The sequence below is a fragment of the Pipistrellus hanaki genome (assembly GCF_964339955.1).
Source record: "Pipistrellus hanaki genome assembly, chromosome: 17".
Taxonomy (NCBI): Eukaryota; Metazoa; Chordata; class Mammalia; order Chiroptera; family Vespertilionidae; genus Pipistrellus; species Pipistrellus hanaki.
This window is the reverse complement of record NC_140519.1, coordinates 47,864,761-47,886,422: the sequence shown is the minus strand read 5'-3', so window position 1 is coordinate 47,886,422 and position 21,662 is coordinate 47,864,761. Positions and strand designations below refer to the sequence as shown.

The 21,662-nt window shown below is 50.4% G+C and overlaps 1 protein-coding gene across 1 annotated transcript in view; it reads right to left on the bottom strand.

Annotated features, from left to right (window-relative positions):
- Positions 1-21,662, bottom strand: part of KHDRBS3 (KH RNA binding domain containing, signal transduction associated 3) — a 47,500-nt gene that overhangs the window by 16,385 nt on the left and 9,453 nt on the right. Inside the window, exons 2-4 of the mRNA XM_084864741.1 lie at positions 13,401-13,519; positions 4,849-4,965; positions 1,705-1,851 (exon numbers count right to left, since the gene is read on the bottom strand). Of these exons, the coding sequence (XP_084720867.1) occupies positions 1,705-1,851; positions 4,849-4,965; positions 13,401-13,519 (383 nt within the window). The remainder of the gene's footprint in view (positions 1-1,704; positions 1,852-4,848; positions 4,966-13,400; positions 13,520-21,662) is intronic.

The window sequence follows — 21,662 nt, the reverse complement described above, 5'->3', positions numbered from 1 at the left end:
CATCAGCCGTCACTCTTCCCCCTCAGGATGAATTCCAGGTGGGGCATTTATAATGAAATTAAAGCCGCACGTGACAGATCCACTGGCAAGGCCACCACTGGCAAGGCCACCACAGCTCCGCTCCCTGGACGCCGCCAAGCATGTGTGATGGGCCCGCCGGGGAGCAGGAGGCAGACGGCAGCCGCCGGTGCCTGCACGCCCTTGGGTCCATTCCCGCTGGGAAGCCTGCGCTGGTGCGCCTTATGTTCCTGTCCACACGCCCCCTGAGGAATTCTGGGAGTCACCCCTGACTCCCCCCCTTTCCCAACTTCCTGCTCCGTCAACCCCCACAAGAACCATGTGTGCCGAGCAGAGAGCAGTGTGTGTAGCTCCAGTGAAAGGGACGTTCGGACATGCGTGACAGACAGGAGCGGCACCTCACTCAGCTGGAGGAGGAATAGGGATTTCTACAGTATCACCCAAGGGTGAGTGTCAACTACCTGCCAGAGAGGGGGTGCCAGTGTTCCCGACGGGGGGAGGGGGAGAAGGGGAGCGTGTTTTAAGACCAACAGATCGGCGTGTTGAGCTCCCTGCGAGCGGCAGGCGAGCTGAGGAGCAGGCCAGGGGTCACCCTACACACGGACGCTTTCTCCCACGTGTTCATGGTCCTGGGGCCCCAAGAGGCCCACTGGGATCCATCAGTAGCGCGACCTCTCACAGTCAACCTATAAATATGCTTCCCACCATGTGACTACAGCGTGTGAGGCTTAATGAGCTATTTGTAAAGCACACGCTAAATAAAACGTGCCACATGATGTTAAATGCTTGCAAGTGAGAGGCGGGGTGACACAGAATCGTCCGGGCTAAAAAGAGATCCCGGGGAAAGTGGACGCAGGCCCAATGCCCGCACACAGAGGGCACTGGGTCTGGGTCCGAGAGCAACGCACTGCCAGGGCGGGTCCAGGCTCACAACAGGGTGAGTCCCATGGGGACCAGGGACTGTGCTCTTTGACTTCCTTACTCGTGTGACCTCAGCAGCGTGACCTCATCTCTGAAGGCCTGTGGCCTCACAAGGAAAGGGGGAATGATGACCAGGCATTAGTGGGGACAGGGTGAGGTCCCTTGCCATGACGCTGGCAAGGCTCTGGGATAGACAAACAGCCCTGCAAGCACCAATGGCTGCCAACTCACCGAGGCTCTGAGTAAGGGAATGCCCGGCCGGCTGACGTGAGCATCTACCTATGACCAGGAGGTCACGTTCGATTCCCGGTCAGGGCACATGCTGGGTTGCGTGGTGAATCCCCATGTGGGGCGTGCAGGAGGCAGGCGATGTGATTGATGACTTTCTCTCATCATGGAAGTTTCTCTCTCCCTTCTCCCTTCCTCTTGAAAATCAATATAAATACACACTGAGTGGCCAGATGATCTCTGAACGCACAATAATCTGGCAACTCAGTGTATATTCTATATAATAAAAGGCTAATATGGAAATTGTCCCCTTGACCAGGAGTTCGACCAGCAGGCAGGTTGGCCAACCACCAATGTCCCCTCCCCCTGGCCAGGCTGGCTGGACCCCACCCATGCATGAATTCATGCACCGGGCCTCTAATACACACACACACTCTCTATGGGCAGATTATTATGCGTTCAGAGATCATCATAATCTGTCCACTCCGTGAACATTATTAAAAACACCCTGGAAGGAAGAACGGGGACTACGCTCACAGGGATGAGGAACTTCTTGATCTCCTCCAGCGCGTGGCCCATGCGGGCGTAGGCCTCGGCGGGCGGGGCGAACACCTCGATGAGGACGTGGAGGTCGTCGTTGAGGTGGAAGTACTTGGCCTCCCCGCTTTTCCTCAGCTCTTCCTCCTGCGGAAACACAAGGCGCGTGGAGGCTGTGTGGCCAGGAGGAAAGAGGGAGGTGAGAAAATCTGCCCCCAGCTCCTCGCACGCGGCTGTCCCCGAAGATCCTCCACCCCCAGCCAACACCACCTAAGGAAGCGTTTACAGTGTAAGCGGGTCCTGCCGGTCCCCCAGGCTTTTAGGAAAACACGAAGGTATCCAGCCGGCGCTCAGTCTCGGCTTCTGTCTCGGGCCTGGGAGCCTGGCCCCTGCCCTCTGCCCCACGCTGGGCTCCCGCCTCCTCGGGCCCCTCCAGGCTCCACACAGGCCACCTCTATGGAACTGGACCTGCAGCCCAGCTCGCTTCTGCACCGGTCACACTGTGACCCACAGCGCCCTGATCACGCCCTGACCAATCTCCAAAATACCTGTGCGCCCTGTCTGTCCCTCGCCCCTCTCCTGACTTCTCTCACTGCAGGTGCCCGCATGGAGCACAGACTGAGACGGCCTCTCCTGGCGCTGCAACCATCTTGTTCAGGAAAGTGCTTGGCACAGAGCAGAAGCTCAACAGATACTGACTGGGTGACTAATTGTCTCTTCATGTCTCTGTCCATTGGCTGTGGCAGGTGTCACTCAAAAGCACTGCCACATGCCAGGCCCTACACCCTCCCTGAGGACAGGAAGGTGAACACGATAAACGGTGGGCTTCCTTAGCTGACTGTCCGTCACCGTGATGCACGTTTTCTAACTGATCGGTTGTTGTTTGCACAATGAAATAGAGGGGGAAATGAGGAGGGAAAACAGATTGTTCAGGGACCAGTGATTTCACTACATCATCTTTATCTTTTTTTTCTTAAGATTTTTTTTTTATTGTTGATTTTAAAGAAGGAGGAAGGGAGAGGGAGAGAGAGAGAAACATCGATGTGAGAGGAACGCATCACTGGCTGCCTCCTGCGTGTCCCCCTCCTGGGGATCAAGCCACAACCTGGGCCGGGAATCAGACAGGCGACCTCTCCTTCCACAGGACAGAGGAGTCTGGGAAACACAGCATCAGTCAAGACGGGAACGCTCAGTGAGTCCTTCCACTGACTGGCGTGACTGAGAATTATGTCACACGCTGCCTGGAAGTTCACCTTAAGGCTCCGCCCTAAGGAGGCTGGGGTCTGGGGCATCTCCACTGTTAAGCAGCATCCCATGGGTGTCTGATGCAGAGCCATGTTCTCATCACGTAAGAGACAGACCCTCCCTGAGCAAGCAGGCCGTACCCTCAGATGCTCTGAATCAAACTTTTCTTACATTTAAAAGCAAGATTTCGTTTATCCCCCGTCATGTGTCCAAGGATGACATGGAGGAAGGCACACGAGATGTCACAGCGTGTCTGAACCACAGTGACTCCTCAGTAAACGAACGGCGGCTATTTTCACGCGAAAGCTGCTACTGAGACAGACTCTCGGGCGAGGAGGCTGGACTTAGTCTAAGTGACTTTCTTGTCTGACACAGCCATTGTTCCACCCGTCACGGTAAGTGATCACTAAACACAGATTTGGTTCTCAGTCACATCAGCCTTTCAGCAATGACAGAGCGACAGAGCGATGGGGGAGAACATTGGAAACATGAACGTTCTTCTCAGAACTTGTGTATTTTAGAAAGTGATTAGTAAAAATAACAGTAATCTTTGCTTATTAAAAAGGGAAGCATGCTGCCTGTCAGAATGGCTCCCGTCCATAAATCAACAAGCAAAGCGCCACAAGGATCCGGAGGAAGGAACTCTGCACGCAGCTGGGATGTCGGCTGGTGCCGCCGCTGGGGGCAGTATGGCGTTTCCTCCAAAGGTAAGGAGGGAACGGCCTTTGGACCCAGCGATTGTGGGGATTTACCCAAAGAGACCCGGAACAACAATTCAAAAGGATGTATGCACCCCTGTGTTCACTGCAATGCTATTTACAATACCCAACGTCTGGAAGTGCCCGTCAGCAGACGAGTGGCTAGAAGAGCTGTGGTACATTCACACAGGGAATGCCATTGGGCCATGAGCAGGAGGACAGCTCACCTTTTGCAACAGCATGGGTGGCCCGGAGAGTGTGGTGCTGAGGGAAATAAGCCAGTCAGACAAAGACAAGGACCACGTGATGTCACTTACATGTGGCATCTGATGAACAAAATAAACTAACAAGCAAAATAGAAACAGACTCATGGATACAGAGAGCAGACACACTGCTGTCAGAGGGGAGGGGTACAGGGCTGGGTGAAAAGGGGGAAGGAATTAAGCAGAACAAAAAGTAAAAGACAAAAAAAACTCTCAGGCACAGACAACAGTACAGTGATTGCTGGAGGGGAAGGGGGAAGGGGAGAGATCATACAATGGATGATGTAAAGGTAAATGGGGAATGGAAGGAGACTTGACTTGGGTGGCAAACCACAACACCACACACAGATGACGTGTTGTAGAACTGGACCCCTGAAAGCTAAATAATTGTATTGACCAACGTCACTCCAGTAAGTTCAATGAAAGAAATCAATCAATCTTGAAATTCTAAAAATAAAAAAGGAGGCAGTTCACATGAATACATCCAACTAGAATAACTGTGTGCAAGCAATTATTAAAGCTTTTAAAGTCAATAGTATTAACTTGACAAAATGCATAGGTGCCAAAGGAAGGGCAAAAAGGGCAAATAAACGTATCTACTTTATAAAGTCAACGAAGGACAAGACCCCAAGGAGCGTGTCTGAAGGGCAAACAGTCTCGGTGAGAGGACAGACAGCTCCTTGCTCTGCGTGACAATGTCAGTGTCCCTGTGCTTTCTGCAAGGTGACATACCGTTTCCTGAATCAAAACCACAGGTGCCCAGCTGGAGGGGCTCCTGAATTGAATGTCTGCCCAGAGGGCATCTCCTGTATTGAGTGTCTGTCCCCTGGTGGTCATGTGTGTCATAGCAACCAGTTGTTCAGTTGTTTGGTCATTCGGTGGTTCAGTCACTTAGGCTTTTATATATATAGATGTAGGGATACAATGGATGATCTTACCTTTGCCTTGTCTCTCATGGAGCCTTTGCCAAGGATGGACATTTTGGTCAAGGTCTCTTCTTGTAAACGCTTCAGAGAGTTGCCACGTGGACCCAGAAGCTTCCCCACAAAGTTGAACTAGGAAAAACACAGAAAGCAAACTTGTAGCACCCGTATCTGAAAGCAACGTCTTACTCTTGAATGCTAGGAAACACGGTGGTATGCTCCACATATCACTGATTAATCACAAACAGGTCAGTTCCTGCTACATGAATCACATTGCTTCTACACACCACAGGTAACAGGGCTAAACATGGTAAGATAAAATAACAATTAATATGTTTCTCTATACCAATCATGCCCGTGATGGCTGTATTTCACAACCTGTAAATGCAGTTAACTTCCTTGACAACAGTCACACACATTCAACACACACCATGGACGGACGGCGCCAGGGTTAGGACACGGGTGAGGGAAAATGCCGCTACATGCTACATGTCCTGCAATGTCCCCCGGCTGGTCATAGCACTGGGTTCTTCGACCTGGTCAGCGCTCAGCCTTGGCCAGTCAACCAGTGGAGGCTGACTTCCACATCTGGTGGCTGACAAAAGCTTTGCCATGAATCCACCGATCTCTTGGACAACTAGCTATGGCAATGGTTCTCAGCCTTCCTAATCCCTCAACCCTTTAACACAGTTCCTCATGCCGTGGTGATCCCCAACCATAAAATTATTTTCATAACTGTAATTTTGCTACTGTTATGAATCGTAATGTAAATATCTGTGTTTTCAGGTGGTCTTAGGCTTACAGCAGCAGTTCTCAACCTGTGGGTCGCGACTACCTGGGTTTCAAAGCTCGGCTTTGCCACTTGGCATCTGAGGAACTCTGGGCCAGTTATCCAACCTCTGCACCCCTGGGCTTCCTCACCTCTGCATACCTACTGTTCAACGGGACTGTCCTGAGGACTCAGCTGGTCCATATAAATAGACTAGAGGCCCAATGCACAAAATTCATGCAAGGAGCTCGGCCCCCGCAGCTGTAGTGGCTGCCTCTGCCTCGGCCCCCGCCACCACAGCTTTGCTGGAAGGTTGTCCGGAAGGTCATCCAGTTTAATAAGCATAGTACACTTTTATTATTATAGAAGATTAGAACAATGCTTGGTGCAACATAGGCAATAAGTATGTCTTGAGTGAAAGAATTATCCTTAGAAATGTCACACAATGCTTGAAGCCTCACTACAATGAAGCTAAACCATGTATACTTCTCACTCCCCCACAGAAGGGCAGCCTTGTTTGCTACCCAGAGAGCACCTGTCTGTCCTCTTAGGCACGCTTGTTGGTGACAATCTCATGCCTTCACCGCTCCGGTGCCGGCCACCGTACTGGGGCCGTTCCCCGGCCGCACCGCTGCTGTTTTTAAGAGAAAATTGTCCTCCATTTGCCTTGCTATGATAATTGAAGTCATTTTCCTGAAATACCCACTTAAAGGAAAATCAAAGTACTTTTTCCTTGCCCACTTTTCAGCTTATTGGTCTTCAACAAGACTCAAGCATCTATTTTTAATCTTTACATGCAACTTCGTTTTATTTTTAAATGTTATGCAAACCACTTTTCAAACTGTATCAGTAACACAGAGTTGAAAGCTACAAGGCTGGGGGGTCAGTCTCGACCCGGCCACCCCTTCCTGCTTCTCCGCTTTTACCTTCTTGGAAATTCTATTATTTGGATTCCAGAGTCCTGGGTTGGATCTCTAAGTTTCCTCTTTTTCCCCTCTTTCCCTTTCATCTTCTCTCTCTCTAGTTTTGGGGAGACTTCATTCCACTAAGCTGCCACACCTCTTATTCCTTCATTCCCTCAATCAGACGTTAAACTACTGACAGCATTTCCTACTCAATCGGCTGGGCCCCAGCAGCAAGCTAACCTACTAGTCAAAGTGTCTGCCCCCTGGTGGTCAGTGTGCATCACAGCGACTGGTCGAACGGTCAAACGAACAAATGGTCCGACACTTGGCATGCTAGGCTTTTATTAGGTAGGATTTCATTGTGTGCCTCCATGTGTACAGGCAAAAGTGTTCCCATACACACGACCACTGACTTTTCTATTACAAATATATACTACATCATAGGGGTTACCGTTGCAAATAGAAAGTTTTTCTGATGGTTATGAAGACGGCGAATCAGCATACGGTAAGACAGCTGAGCTCCACTGCGTGCTATGTACCGGCCAATTACCAGGCCCTTTGTCGGCGAGGCCCGGTGTCCTGAACCCGCCTCAGTGGATCTAAACTGGATCTGTGACCCGACCCTGCTCCTGGGGGAGCAATTAGCGATGCTGTCATTTCATAAACAACAAAGTCTCCAGAACATGTCACCGTCTCCGTCCAAATGAGTCCCCTAATTGGCTGCTCCCTGGAAGGCTGATTAGCCTGATGGAGGGCTGCCCGGCTGACCTCTGACTCAGCCCTAGAACTGAGCACGTAGCCTCTGCCACCGCGGGCCGAGCACGGGGTCCCGCCAGGGCACCCAGCCCAGCACAGGGCATGGCCGCCCACACCGTGACTCCAGCCAAGGGCCGCACAACTGTTCCGGAGTCACTGCCCCACCACCTGACAGGGCAGGCACTTACTAAATATTCAATGAGTTCATTACAGGTTGGCAGTCTGCATGTGGGCCCCCGCTAACCTCCTGTCTGTCTGATTTTAATGCTGAAAGACTCCGATTCCATAGCTGCACCCTAATGAAGACTGGTTAGGAAAAGACAGCGGAGCAAAGCCACTGGTCCCTTAATCAGGTGTTTTTTCCTCCCGATTTCCCTCCATTTCTGTGCAGCCAGCACAGACACCCTGGGCGGGCGGCTCTGACATACGCCTGCGATCCAGGCGGGGTCACGGTCATGTGTTCGGGCCACTGCGTGCATTTTCCCGCTCACCAGGGCCGAAGTGCGCCCAGAAACAGACCACGTGCAGGGCTGCGAGGCGTGCTGGGCCCGTGCCTGCTCCCAGGGTCCGACGGGCCCTCCACTCCCCTCTGGCACCTCCTGCTGTCTCCCGGGGACACTTTCCAAACCAGACTCCCGCCCATGTCCCTCCGTGTTGGGTTGCCGGGAAGAGGGGATGTGCTTCACACGGGTCTGAAACCTCCCCATCCCACTCCCGTCTCCGTTCTCAGCGCGCTCCGCACAGGCTCACGTGCAAAAGGCACAGCTGTGCTGAGTCAGCCAGAGCTGTGCTGAGTCGGCCAAAGCAGCCGAGTGAACGCACAGGGTGAAAGCAGCAGAGTGAACGCACACCGACTGCTGCTTCACGGTGAGGAAGCCGGAACCCTGCCAACACTATCAAAGCGGAAACCACGCTCTGGCCCGAGAGGCCACAAATGGCAAACGTTAAGCCCTCTGCCTACCCCAGCGCCCACGTGGGAACCCCGTAGGCCCTGGGTCCTGGGTGCACAGGGCCACTGGCCCAGGATCAGAAAACCAGGAACTGAGCAGTGGCACGTTATACTAGTATATATATAAATAATAAATATAAATATAAATACAAATACATAAATATAAATATAAGTACATCCTAGAGGCCCAGTCCATGAAATTCACGCACAGGTAGGGTCCCTAGGGTTGGCCAGTGATCAGGGCCGATCTGCAGGGCGACTGGAGACCCTCGCTGGCACCCGACTTGACTGGCCTGGCACCGCCCACTTGCTGGCCAGCCCCGCCCCCCAGCTGCCACAGCCTGTCACCTCCCTCTGTAGGTCTGTGGTCTGCTGGCTGGGGACAGTTCCTGTGTTAAGTATCTGCCCCCTGGTTTTTCCACCGTTTGGTTGATTTGCATATTAGGCTTTTATTATATATGATTATATATATTTTTAATTGATTTTAGAGATAAAGGAAGAAGGAGAGAGAGAAAGAAACATCAATGATGAGAGAGAATCATTAATTGGCTGGCTCCTGCAAGCCCTCCACTGGGATCCAGCCCACAACCTGGGCATGTGCCCTGGCTGGGAATGGAACCCTGGCCTCCTGGATCATAGGTCACCACTCAACCACTAAGCCATGCTGGCAGGGCCAGTGGCATGTCTTAATGCCACCCTGAATGCTGCAATCTATGCCTCCCCGTAATTAAATCATCCCAGCCAATAATTACTCTACGCCCCCCCCCCCCGCCCCGCCTCTGCGTGTTCACAGCCTGGACTAAAGTTAATTCCCCTGCGACTCTCTCCCCCGAATAACCCTCCTCACACCCGTAACGCCCATGGCGTCATCCCCTCCTGTGAATTCCGCTTTACCTGAATGACTTCGTGACATTCACCGCTTCTCCAGGCAGCGTGTGAATCCTGTGAGAGTCATTAGGACCCGCATTTGATTCATCACTTTTCCCACGTAAGAAAGAGTTTCTCAATAAGTAATCAGGGAACTAAAGTGGGTTTTACCCCCAAATCAAATGGCACCAGTCAGCCTGGTTGTTGATAGGTTCTGTTTGCTGCAGACGTTGTTGCAACGTATTCAAACTATATAGGTAAAGCCTTCTTTGCATTTATTAAGTTTCCCAACCACTCATCTCTAAGATTCCTGGTTGTGGGGGAACTGTTCGTTGTTGCTCTGCTAACAGGAATGTAGCCTCCCTTCCACTTCTGAATGGTCAGCGGCCCACGTCTCTGAGACACCAGCGACCCGGAGCATCAGCAGAGCGTGCAGTGATGCCTCCTGGAGCCGCCACGGCAAGATGAATACCCACGGGGCATATGCAGGGCATGGCCTGAGCTACCCCGCCGCATGTGCTTGCTATCTCTGTTTGCTCACGGCAGGACTACAGTCTCATGGGGCGGGGAGGGGTCAATGGGAAAACAAAGAAAACATGTAGAAGCTGAACGTATAGGGTTAGCATCAAGTCCACACCAAGCCGCCCTGTGCCCTCCGCCGGGCTGCAGAGCCATGCACCACCAGCCCCCCACCCCCAGCCCAGACTTCTACGGCACCAGCAGGAACACCTTTCCTTAGAACTGGTGGAAGTGCACCGTTAGCCTTTGCCCCGGCTGGCGGCCTGAGCCCTCGGTGCTCCATCATGCTAAACAGAGACGCCTCCCTCAGCATCCTGAAAGCAGGGTTTCCAAGCAGCCTGCTTCTAGCATCATAAATACTCGCCGTGGACGCTGTTAGACACGGAAACGACCATCTGTCTTCCCCTGCTCGCATCAAAGCTGACATTGCAAAGTGATGTTGGAGATTTTATCCCATATCCTTTACTGCATGCACTTACTCAGACACAACGGAGTATTAATTATAGACTCATCATCTACGAGGATACTCACTATGTGCTCACTCATACGCAGCAGAGGATTCATTGTAGACTGATTAGCTACGAGGCTCTGAACCATCTGAAGATGGGCAGCGATAAGATTGTCTACGGCACATCAAGCATACAGAGGCTGCTGTATAGTTATCATTTTACGAAGGTCTCCATGAGCCATGCTTCAGGTCATAATGACTCAATGAGAGGGTCCCAACAAATTTTGCTGAAAGGTTCTGTACATATGACTGAACTCCTAGCAGGCTGACTGTCTAGAAATAGGACCTATGACCTCTTAAGCTCCAAACAAAGTATAAAAACCAACTATCTGAAGCCCCAAGGAGACTGGTCAGAAACAAGAAAACTCTGGAAGAGAGTGAGACTTGGGAGAAGGGAATGGCCTGGGCAAATTTGCAGATTTTAGAATGTTTAGCCTCAATAGCAGACTTTCAGGCAACTACAGCGTTGAAATGTCAGAGAGGAGGAATACTAGAAAAGACAAGGTCAGAGCTGAGGAGCCCCAGTTTCATGGACAAAATCCAACGATATATAAAAGGATAATATGTCATTACTAGGTAAGGTTTAACCTAGGAATGCAAAGTTGGTTTAATTTAAACAAATAAAATCAATAAGATTCATCATGTGAAAAATCCAAGGGAGTAAAATCTTGTGTTCATTTCAATAGATGCAGAAAGGGCATTCAATAGCATTCATCACTTGGTCAGGATCAAACCCCTCAGCAAAACCGAAGTAGAAGTAACTTCCTCCAGCTCATAAAGGTCTTCTAATAAAAAACTTATGGCTGTTATCATTCTTAATGGTAAAATATTGAATGTTTCCTACATTAATTGGGATAAGAATGCCTAATCTTCCCATTTGTTTATGTGCTGCCGAAGTGAGCACTAATCTTCCCATTTGTATTTAAATATTATATTAGAGATACTAGCCAATACAATAAAGCAAGCTAAATACATAAAGAGCACACAAATTGGAAAAGAAGAAGTAATCTATTTATACAGATGATATCATTATGTATATTATGTATAATTTGTCATGTCCTAAAGCAGTGGTAGGCAAACTCATTAAAGCAACTTACTAGAATTAACAAGTGAGTTTAGCAAGGTAGCAGCATACAAGGTTGATATATAAAATTTTAATTAGAAGAAAAGAATTTTAAATATCCATTTTACAAGTGTCAAAACATAAAACTTTTAGGAACAAGTTTAACAAAAGACAAATCATCCCTTTATCCTGACAGGTATAAAATCCTGTTGATTGGAAACAAAAATCTAAAATAAATGGAAAGATATACCATGATCAAGGAAGGGCAGTCTCAGTATTTTTAAGATGTCAAATCTCCCTAATCTGATCAACAGGTTCAATGCAAATCCCTACATTATGATTGTTTAGGAACAATTCATATAATACTTAATTAACTTATATAAAATTGCAAAGGATCTATATCCAAGAAATCCTGAGAAGGAAAGACAAAGTTGAAGGGACTAAGTTACCTAATTTGATGTCTCACTACAGAAAGCTACCGTAATGAAGACAGTAGGGTAGTAGCATCAGGGTCCGTAAACAGAAAGTGTGAAAACAGACCTCGCATTCACAGTCATCTCATTGTCACCAGAGGTACACAATCCGTGGGAAGGAAATATCTTCCAACAAGTGGTACTGAAAAACTGAGTATCGGTATGAAGAAAAAATGACTTTTTGACCTTCTATTTCACACCACCCACAAAAATTAATTTCAGAAGCATCGTAGACCAAAAAGTAAAAGCTACAATGAAATACAGGAGACTGTCTTTATATTTAACAAAAGACTTTAAAATTTCCTTGAGCTTGGCAAAGATTTCCTAATCGGTAAAAGGTAACAATCAGAAAAGGAAATCCTGATACATCAGACGTGATTAAAATCGAAAACATCTGCTTATCACAAGGCTCCATGAAGAAAATAGTAGAGGAGTCACAGACTGGTCCAAGTATTCACAAATCACGTGTCTAACAAATATGTGTCCAGGATATATAAAAGCTCCTACAATTCAATGACAAGAAGGCATCCATCCCCTTTAGAATAGGCCAAAAATCTAAAGACACTCACAACAGGAGAGAAATGAATAGCCAATTAAAAAAAGCAGGCAAAACCGTTACTCACCAGGAAAATGCAAATTATTACCATAAGGAATGCCACCATATAATGCACCAGCAGACTGGCTGAAATGGACGTGATTGATAACATCAAAAGTTGACGAAGACCTGGAGCAATCACGACTGTGGGCACTGTCCCTGGAAATGTCACACGGTACATACAGCCACTTTGGGGAGGAAAGCGGGAGGGGAGTAGTATGGCAATTTAAAACTAAATGCACAGCAATTAAATGCCTAAGCATTTACTCAACATAAATGAATACATATGCTCACAACATGATTTGTATGAAAGCGTGTGTGCACTTTGATTTATAATAAGCCGCACTATAAACTGCCCAGGCAAATGGACAACTTGTGGTGTACTCAGGAAATGGATTATTATTCAGCAATCTAAAAAAAAAAACCACTACCGAGATCTACAAAATGTGCAGGAATCGTGTACATGGACTCACCAAAGAAAGAAAAACAAAAATAGCATCACTTTGGGCCAAATCTGAGGCCAAGATTTTAGCATTAGATACAAACTCGAAAGCACCTGATAGCACAAAACAACACTTGTGCAATGAATGAAAAACAGAACCTTGTCTATAGAACGGATAAACAGAATAAATAGTATTTTGAACACTGCTGTGCTGAAACCCCTCATTTCGTTTTTAATCCAGCCCTCCTCTGACACATAAAGAAACTAAAGTGGCACGAAGTTCAATGAGCTGGTCCTCACATCGCAGTGTACCCCGTAAGCGTGCTTTTAGGGCTCCACACCTTAGACTAGGGGTGTCGAACTCAATCAGAGAAGGGGCCAAAATCTAAAATCCAGCCTAAATCACGGGCCGAATGGTTTACTGAACAGTCATAAACTGACAATGTCATAAACTGACAGCGGAGTGCAGTGATGACAGCGCGGTGCGGGCCACATTGCAAGGCCTGGCGGGCTGGATTTGGCCTGCGGGCCTTGTGTTTGACACATGTGCCTTAGACAGTAAGGACAGGGCCACTAGGTCTGGACTTCGTGTGAGTCTGTGTGTGCCAGGGCGGGGCGGGCCGTGCTAAGGGAATGACTCCACGGGGAAAAGATCACACACAACAGAGACGCCGCTCCCTGCAAGCAAGCTCCGCGCCTGCCATGGGCCTCACTGTCTTACCTTAGGGAACTGTTTTACGGGGATTAACACTTTCTGTCCCAGCTTCATGTTCTTATTAATCACCACATCAATGTACTTCTCTTCGTCCTTTCCTTCTCCTTTCTGAAACTTTTCTATTTCTGTGGAGGAAAAAAGATAGCCATGAAGCGTGTGACTCAGAACGCCAGGGGTCGGGAGCCCTGGGCAGCTCTGCGGTGGCAAACGCAGGAAGGCGGGCTACCAGGTGTCTCCGTCGCCTCCATAATTCACCGCCAGGGCCGTGGGGAAATGCGCAGGCCACGTTAGACCTCAACTGCCCGTGCTAATGGAAGCTCGCAGACCGACACGGGCATCAGGAGAAGTTCCCTGGGGCCTTCTGGAACCCGGGAGCAAGGCTGAGCCAACAGCAGCGAGCAGCCAGGAAGGGTTCTAGGGCGGGGTTCATTGGCACCCTGCCCGGCTCTCCCAGGCCCCTCCCCTCAGGCACTTATTCTTCAGGTGCCTTTCAAAGCCCCAGACAACCTCCATCAGAGGCCTGCCCCCAGCCAATCTTCCCTCCTCTCTGGGTCCAAGATCAACGATAGCCCCGTCTTTGCCAATGCTCTCCTCTCCACCTGGGATGGCATCTGCTGCAGGACTTCAGCTCCACACACACCAGCATCTCCTTCAAGGTCCGACCACGGCAGCCGCCACTCTGCACGCACCTCCGGCCCTGTCCTCCTGGGGCAGTGGGAGCTGGAGAATGGCTCCCTCCCGCCCTGACACACACAAAGCACCTCACACACAGCGGCGCTGGCGCCTTCCGCTGCAGACAGCGTGTCCACCGAACCCTCCCCCCCCTGCCCAACTCATACACAGAGATCCTTACCCTCCACCCCAGATTGGATGCGATTTGGAGGTGGGGCCTCTGGGAGGGGATAGGTCATGAGGGTGGAGCCCTTGCGAGTGAAATTAGTGCCCTTACAAAACAGACCCCCTGCGAGGACACAGCCAGAACACCGCCATCTGTGAACCTGGACGCACCCGCACCGGACACCACACCTGTTCCCCGAGGACTCGCAGCCTCCAGCTCCGTGAGAAAGAGCTTTCGGCTGTCGGTGGTCTGTTACAGGAGTCTTCGCTGACTCAGATGCTCTCCCAGTGGAACCCACATTTCTCTTAGGGAACATCTGTTTCTTCATGCAACAAACATCCACTACTAAGCACCTACTATGTGCACGCTCCAGATCTTGGAAAACGTTCAGTATCATTTCCTTGAGATATTGCACATAGCATCTGGCTGTACCAGAGGCACACAGTAGGTGCTTGGATGGCTGCTGAATGGAGTGCACATGGGAGGATTCCTCCACAGACTGACCACCAGGTACCCAGGCTCTGAGGAAAACAGTGAAGAAACACAAGGGAGTCACGACGATTGAGCGGCTCGATTACAAAAACCAGCATACGCAGGCGCGGGGAGATGACCTGCCCTTGTTGGAGCCAGCCTGAGCACTGCGACCTGAAAGCTCTGGAATTATGCCTGCAGATCTAACATGCATGTACACATACACACACACACTGAGTGGCCAGGTTACTATGACCGCCCCATCACTACTTCGTTGGGCCACCTTTTGCCTTTAATACTGCGGCGATTCTTCTTGGCATCGACTCCCTGAGATGTTGAAAGGTGATGCGAGGAATTGGACACCATGCCTGATGAGTAGCCCTGTCTGGTTCTGTGAGATTTGATGGTTGTGGAACCAGCTGCCTGGTGGCTCTTAACTTCGTCCCACAAATGCTCAATTGGATTGAGATCTAGTGATTGTGGGGGCCACCTAAGCAAGGTAAAGTCTCCCTCATGATCTTGAAACCACTCCTGCACAATAGGAGCACCGCGGCATGGCGCATTGTCTTGCTGGAAGAAGCCATCTCCATTGGGTTACGCCATCAACATGATAGGGTGAACTTGATCAGCAATGATACTTAGGTATGTTGTGCTATTCAGACGTTGTTCCACACGGATTAAAGGGCCCAAATCATGCCAGGAAAACATGCCCGTCTGACAGATCACTGACTGTTCCCGGGTGGCTGGTCGGAAAGGACGCTTCTTACCCTCCACCATGACAGGTGCATTCACTAAGGAATTGTCTCATCTAAGCAATCCAAACCTAACTAACTCCTATTAGATTCAGCTGGAGCTGAAGCCACCAAAACCTGCCCAGACCAGAGGCACACAGCTCTCGGCTGCACTGTGCCCTTCCATGGACAGGAAAACATGGCAGAGGAGACACGCGTGTCGGTGTGTAATAAAGACCCATCAGCTCATCATAAACACACAGGCATGTGCCATCAGGGAGCAGGCAATGGTCTATTAAGGATGCCCAGAAGTGAACTTTGTTTTTTTTTTGTGTGTGTGTGTGTGTTTTTAAATATATTTTTATTGATTCCAGAGAGGAAGGGAGAGAGGGAGAGAGATCCAAACATCAATGCGGAGAGAGAATCACTGATAGGCTGCCTCCTGCACGCCCCCTACTGGGGAATGAAACCATGTGCCCTGTCCAGGAATTGAATCTCGACCTCTCGGCTCCTAAGGTTGATGTTCAACCACTAGGATTATCCCTAATATAACTCAACACATGGGTCACGTGAAGATTCGGCAAACCCACAGATTTAATCAGGAAAATGGAGCATTAGGTTAATTCAAGTTAAGGATGACTTAAGCCAGTAACTACTGGGAGTAGGGATGAGAATAACCATCAAAGGTTGGAAGGAGGAAAAATCGAATTTTTCATGGTAGCGCCCAAGGGTTAAAAACCACATTTCTCACTTTTAATTGAGAACATCGTTAAGCATCCAGCAAAAGACCAGCTATCTTCGACAATTATCGGGCTCCGGAGGTCACCAATTAGAACCCTGCAAGGATTCGAATTAAGGAAAGTTTGTGATTAGGTGAAGTAATGATCCAAGGGAGAGATTAGTCCTGTTCGGGCTGCGCTCATTATAAAACCCATTTCCTGCGTGTGGCGCTCGGAGTGTCCCGCGTGCCCTGCCGACGGGACGCCAGCACGCCCCAGGGCCGCTCGAGGGCTGTGCCGACGATGTCCTACCACTGCCGTGGGACACACACGCTCGGCTCTCCTGCGACGCCGAGCGAATATGTGCCATGCATGGATTAGACAGACAGACAGCAACACAGGCTGGAGGGTGTGAGGACAGCCCCAGTGACCCCCAGGAGGTCACGGTGCCACGGCTGCTCTCCATTTCCAGGCCGCCTCCATCGCCACAGTCATTCCTTATCTACGTGCAGAGCGTCAGAGCAATAATCCTTAAGACAATAAACCACAGTGTTCATCTGATGGTGATCCACAGGGTCACTTCCATGAAAAGAATTCCAAAAAGCAAAGAGCAAGACCACGGATAACAGAAAGGTCCCAGAGAGCACACCTACTCCACACACCTCTCCGCAGCCCCGGCCTGTGTGGCTCGATGGGCTGGACACCGTCCTGTGCCGTGCACGGAGAGGTCGCAGGTTCAGTTCCCGGTCAGGGCACATGCCCGGGCTGCCAGATCGATCCCCAGTAGGGGGCTTGCAGGAGGCAGCCAAGGGTGATTCTCTCTCATTATGGATGTTTCTCTCTCTCTCTCTCCCTCTCTCTCTCTCTCCCTCTCTCTCTCTCTCTCTCTCTCTCTCTCTCTCTCTCTCTCTCTCTCTCTCTCTCTCTCTCTCTCTCTCCCTCTCCCCCTCGCCCTTCCTCTCTCAACTAAAAGTCAACAAAAACATTTTAAAGATAAATGAATAAATAATAAAAGGCTTGTCAACAACACCATAAAAGACATGCTAGAATAATAAACACGGCCAGAAAAATGCAGCTTAGCGATAACAGTACAAAAACGTACAAGATGTCCCCAAACTATCATTATTTCCCTTATAACGCAATATCCTAAGCTTCCTGGAAATTGCCGAAGAGGCATAAAAACACCGTTTCCAAACAAAACTCAACTGCAACAGAGACACCTGTGTCTTCCCTCGGATCTAGCCACCCTAGAAAGTTAGGACTCTGATAAGATGCCATTTGCACTGCGTTCAATAGTCACAGCTTCTGAGGACACATCCAGCCACTGACGTGGGCGCACGGCCGTGCCCCTGACAGCACAGGAGCTCCGCGGACCCACTCAGGCTGCAGCACCTGTCCTAGGTCGCTTCTCCTCAGGAGCCTGACACTCTCTCTCGGGGCCATGCCCAGGGGGGTTCTTAGAGGGATCTGACAGGTGGGGTTCGGATCTTCCCATTCCGGAGCACGCTGTGCATGGGAACCATCCAGGCTCTTAGGAGAAGGGAGTACATGGAAGCCAGCCCATGGCATCTGCCTCTTTATGTCTTGTCCTTTGACCACGATGCGTTCAGTTAGCAGCGACGCACACCAGTGGGTTCTGAGTGTCACAGCGACCGACAGCTGATGGCTCTGTTTTGAGGCTGACGACACAGATAACAGTTACTTTATGCAACTGCCCCGCACAGGCAAATGAGACAGAACAAAAGGGCAAGGAAGGGCGTTCCTTTGGCTAAAACTTTGACCACAACTAACAATACGCATCTTGGGTTGATGCCTGACTCCCTCTGTTCTCTTGTCTCAAACACAGGAGGCTGCCCTGGCCAGTGTGGCTCAGTTGGTTGGGCACTGTCCTGTGCACGGAGAGTTCACCGATTCAGTTCCGGTCTGGGCACATGCCTGAGTGGTGGGCTCGATCCCCAGTAGGTGACATGCAAGAGGCAGCAGATCGACGTTTCTCTCTCTCTCCTTCTCCCTTCTTCTCTCTTTAAAATCAATAAGAACACACTTAAAAAAAAAAAAAAAGTAGAATAGTTTGTTGACCAATTCTAGGAAAGAGTAACAAACTAGGATGAGAACACTAAGACTAGGAATTTAGGGAAGTGTCTGGAGACCAGTTTCAAATATTTACCGACTGTTATGGCAACAATGGAGGTCCCACACCGCCCCCACCTCCTAGGGCAGCAGCACAAACAGACACACGGCAGACCTGAAGAATTACTATTTCATGAGAGAGTGTGGCTGCACGACTGGGGGGATTGTCTAAAAAGGCGCTGTGAGGGAGGAAGTCATGGGGAAAGGTTGGAAAGCACGAAGAGAAGCAACTGAAATAGCTGAGAGCGCTCGTCCTAACGGATAAATAATTCAGGAGAGAGCAGGACGTCAAAACAAACACTTGTGTGTGTCACCCAGGAGGGACGGCCCCTGGCTCCGTCGGGAAGAGGCCGGCGGCAGAGCCTGCAGGAAAGGGGCTGCCACCCCCAGGACAGTTCCTGGCACCGCGTTTCCCAGGGAGGACCTGGCGGCCTGGAGAGGAGGCTCCTGCGGAGAGCCCCGCCCAGCCCGGCCGCCCGCTCCTGGGGACCTGTCACAGCGAGCTCTTCCACACAAAAGGGTAAGTGAGTGTTAGCCCCACTTCCCCGGACCCAGCTCTGCACCAGGAATGCCACATGCACTCTCAGCATGGTTACTGAGCCCTGGTCCTGGGGCTCAGCTGCTTGAGCATCCGTCCCCAGCAGGACGGCCGGGAGGATGGAGGTGATACCACTGTGGGGCGCGGCTACAGTGTCTGGACAGGTTCAAGCCTCGGACTGAGGAGAGGGCGCAGTCCTCTTGTGGCAAAGCCACGTGCAGGTCCCAGCGTGGAGGGCAGAGCCTCCCAGCACAGCGATAGCCAACAGCTGTGGTTGTGAGTGTGGACCTGTGGTCCGAACACTGGCCCCACGTGCCTGAGTGCTGTGGGATTGATCGAGTTCAGGTGCAAGTAACTGAGTAGGCTCTAAGGCAGTGTTTCCCAACCTTCTCTCATGATGAGAATCACCTGGCGGAGTTGTTAAAATACAGATTCCTGAATCCCAACTAAGAAGTGCTAAACTAGAATTTTTGGGAACACATAGGTAAAATTGTATACTTAACTAGTGCTCTAACACAGATGTTATATACAGAGCACTAAGTTAGGTATGCAATTTTACCTATATGTTCTCAAAAATTCTAGTTTAGCACTTCTTAGTTGGGATTCAGGAATCTGTGTTTTAACAACTCCACCAGGTGATTCTCATCATGAGAGAAGTTTGGGAAACACTGCTCTAAACCCACGAGAATGATGTAAACATCTTGACCACGGCCTTCCTTTGCCTCGTGGCATCGGCTATAAAATAAAGACACGGCTTGTAGTCCATGGCGCTGTCTCTCTATCCGGGAGCACTGTCCCACCCAGGCCCAGCTTTCTTCTTTTGTCTGTCTTTTCCCAACCCTTCACCGCCCCCTCAGGCTCACCGAACCTGGCTGAGCCGGCGGGCACATACGGTGCCCTGGGCTGAGTGTGCCATGGCCACGCACCACCACGTCTGGCTTCTGAGCATGTGAAACGCGGCTGGTGTGTGTGTCTGACTGAGAAGTGAACTTCTAGTTCTAGTTCAGTTTAATTAATTACATTTAAAAGCTTCACGTGGCCAGAAGCTATGGCAGCACAGATCTGGAGCATAGCCAACAACTGAAGCGCGAAGGAAGAGGCGGGCGGGTGAGCTGCAGAGAGAGGCGGTGAAACAGGTCTTTTTTCATCCAGCCATTGACCGAGGCCTGCGGGATCCCGCCATGGCTCGCTAACGGGCCCCCGTGGCTCTGAGCAGGGGCCAAAAGGGGCGGACCAGCATGCGGTCCTCGGAGGCAGGTGGCCACGGCTCCATAAACGGTGGGTCCATCACCGCCTGATATGGGGACATGGACCCTGTGCTCAGGAAAGGCCACCTGCGGATGCTCTCAGCACAAAATTTAAACTTTGAGCTTTTTAAAAATTATTATTGACATCAGAGGGGAGGGAGGGAGGGAGGGAGAGAGGGAGAGAGAGAGAAAGAGAGAGAGAGAGAGAGAGAGAGAGAGAGAGAGAGAGAGAGAGAGAGAGAGAGAGAGAGAAACATCCATGATGAGAATCACTGCTCCTCTGCCTCCCCCATATCCCCCGCTGGGGATGGAGCCTGCAACATGGGCCTGTGGCCTGACCGGGAATGGAACCCTGATCGCCTGGTACCTGGGTTCATGCTCTATAAGCTTCACGCTCTATAAGACACACACACACACACACACACACACACACACACACACAGACACACGCATGGAGGATTACAAAACATAAAAGAGGCATGGAACGCCCACGGCCAAAGCTCAGGAGAACCTCGGGGTGGGTGTGTCTCCGGTGTGAGCTGAGGTGAAGGAGGGGGCGTGGCTCTGAGAAGGCGCCCAGTGCAGGGGTGGGCGGGAGGTTAGGGGGCAGAAGGATGCTCTGGAGACAGATCCCTGATAATGTCATCAGAGACCAGGGGCCGCAGCAGCAAGAGCCTCGGGCGCTCTGAGAAGGCAGTGAGGCTGCACGGAGGGAGGGACTGGCCCTGGGGGCACACCTGCAGCTCCTCTGAGCAGAGCTGGGAGGCAGCTGGAGCCAGAGGCCTGGCCCAGGCTGTGGCAGGGAGATGCCCAGCTCAGGGAGGGAGCAGAGTGCCGGGATGGCACTGCCCACGCTCTCTGTCCCAGGGGAGATTTAGTGTCCTGCATCGGGCTGAAGGCTCAACTGCTTTCAAAAACAAAGGTGCCACATACAGGCGGCACAGGGACAGAAAATGAGATTTTTTAAGTGGTTTGAGACCCTCAAAGGCCCCTGTAACGACTTATGTCAGGAGAGTGAAGCAAGATTAAACACCGCAGCAGTTCAGGCAAAGCGGCTGCGTAGACTAGAGCAGTGTTTCCCAACCTTCTCTCATGATGAGAATCACCTGGTGGAGCTGTTAAAACACAGATTCCTGAATCCCAACTAAGAAGTGCTAAACTAGAATTTTTGAGAACATATAGGTAAAATTGCATACCTAACTTAGTGCTCTGTATATAAAATCTGTGTTAGAGCACTAGTTAAGTATACAATTTTACCTATATGTTCCCAAAAATTCTAGTTTAGCACTTCTTAGTTGGGATTCAGGAATCTGTGTTTTAACAACTCCACCAGGTGATTCTCATCATGAGAGAAGGTTGGGAAACACTGGACTAGAGCATCAACCTGGACACGGAAAGGTGGGGGTTCGATCCCCATTCGTGGCGAGCACGGGAGGCAACCCATCAAGCTTCCCTTCCCAGACCCTTCCCCTTCAGCGTTGGGAAACCTACTTCTAGAATCTTCCATCCAGCCTGTCACGCCTCAAATCCTGACAAATTCAAGGTCTGCTGGTTACTCAGGGTCCCTTTTTATTCTTCGCAACAAAGGACCGTG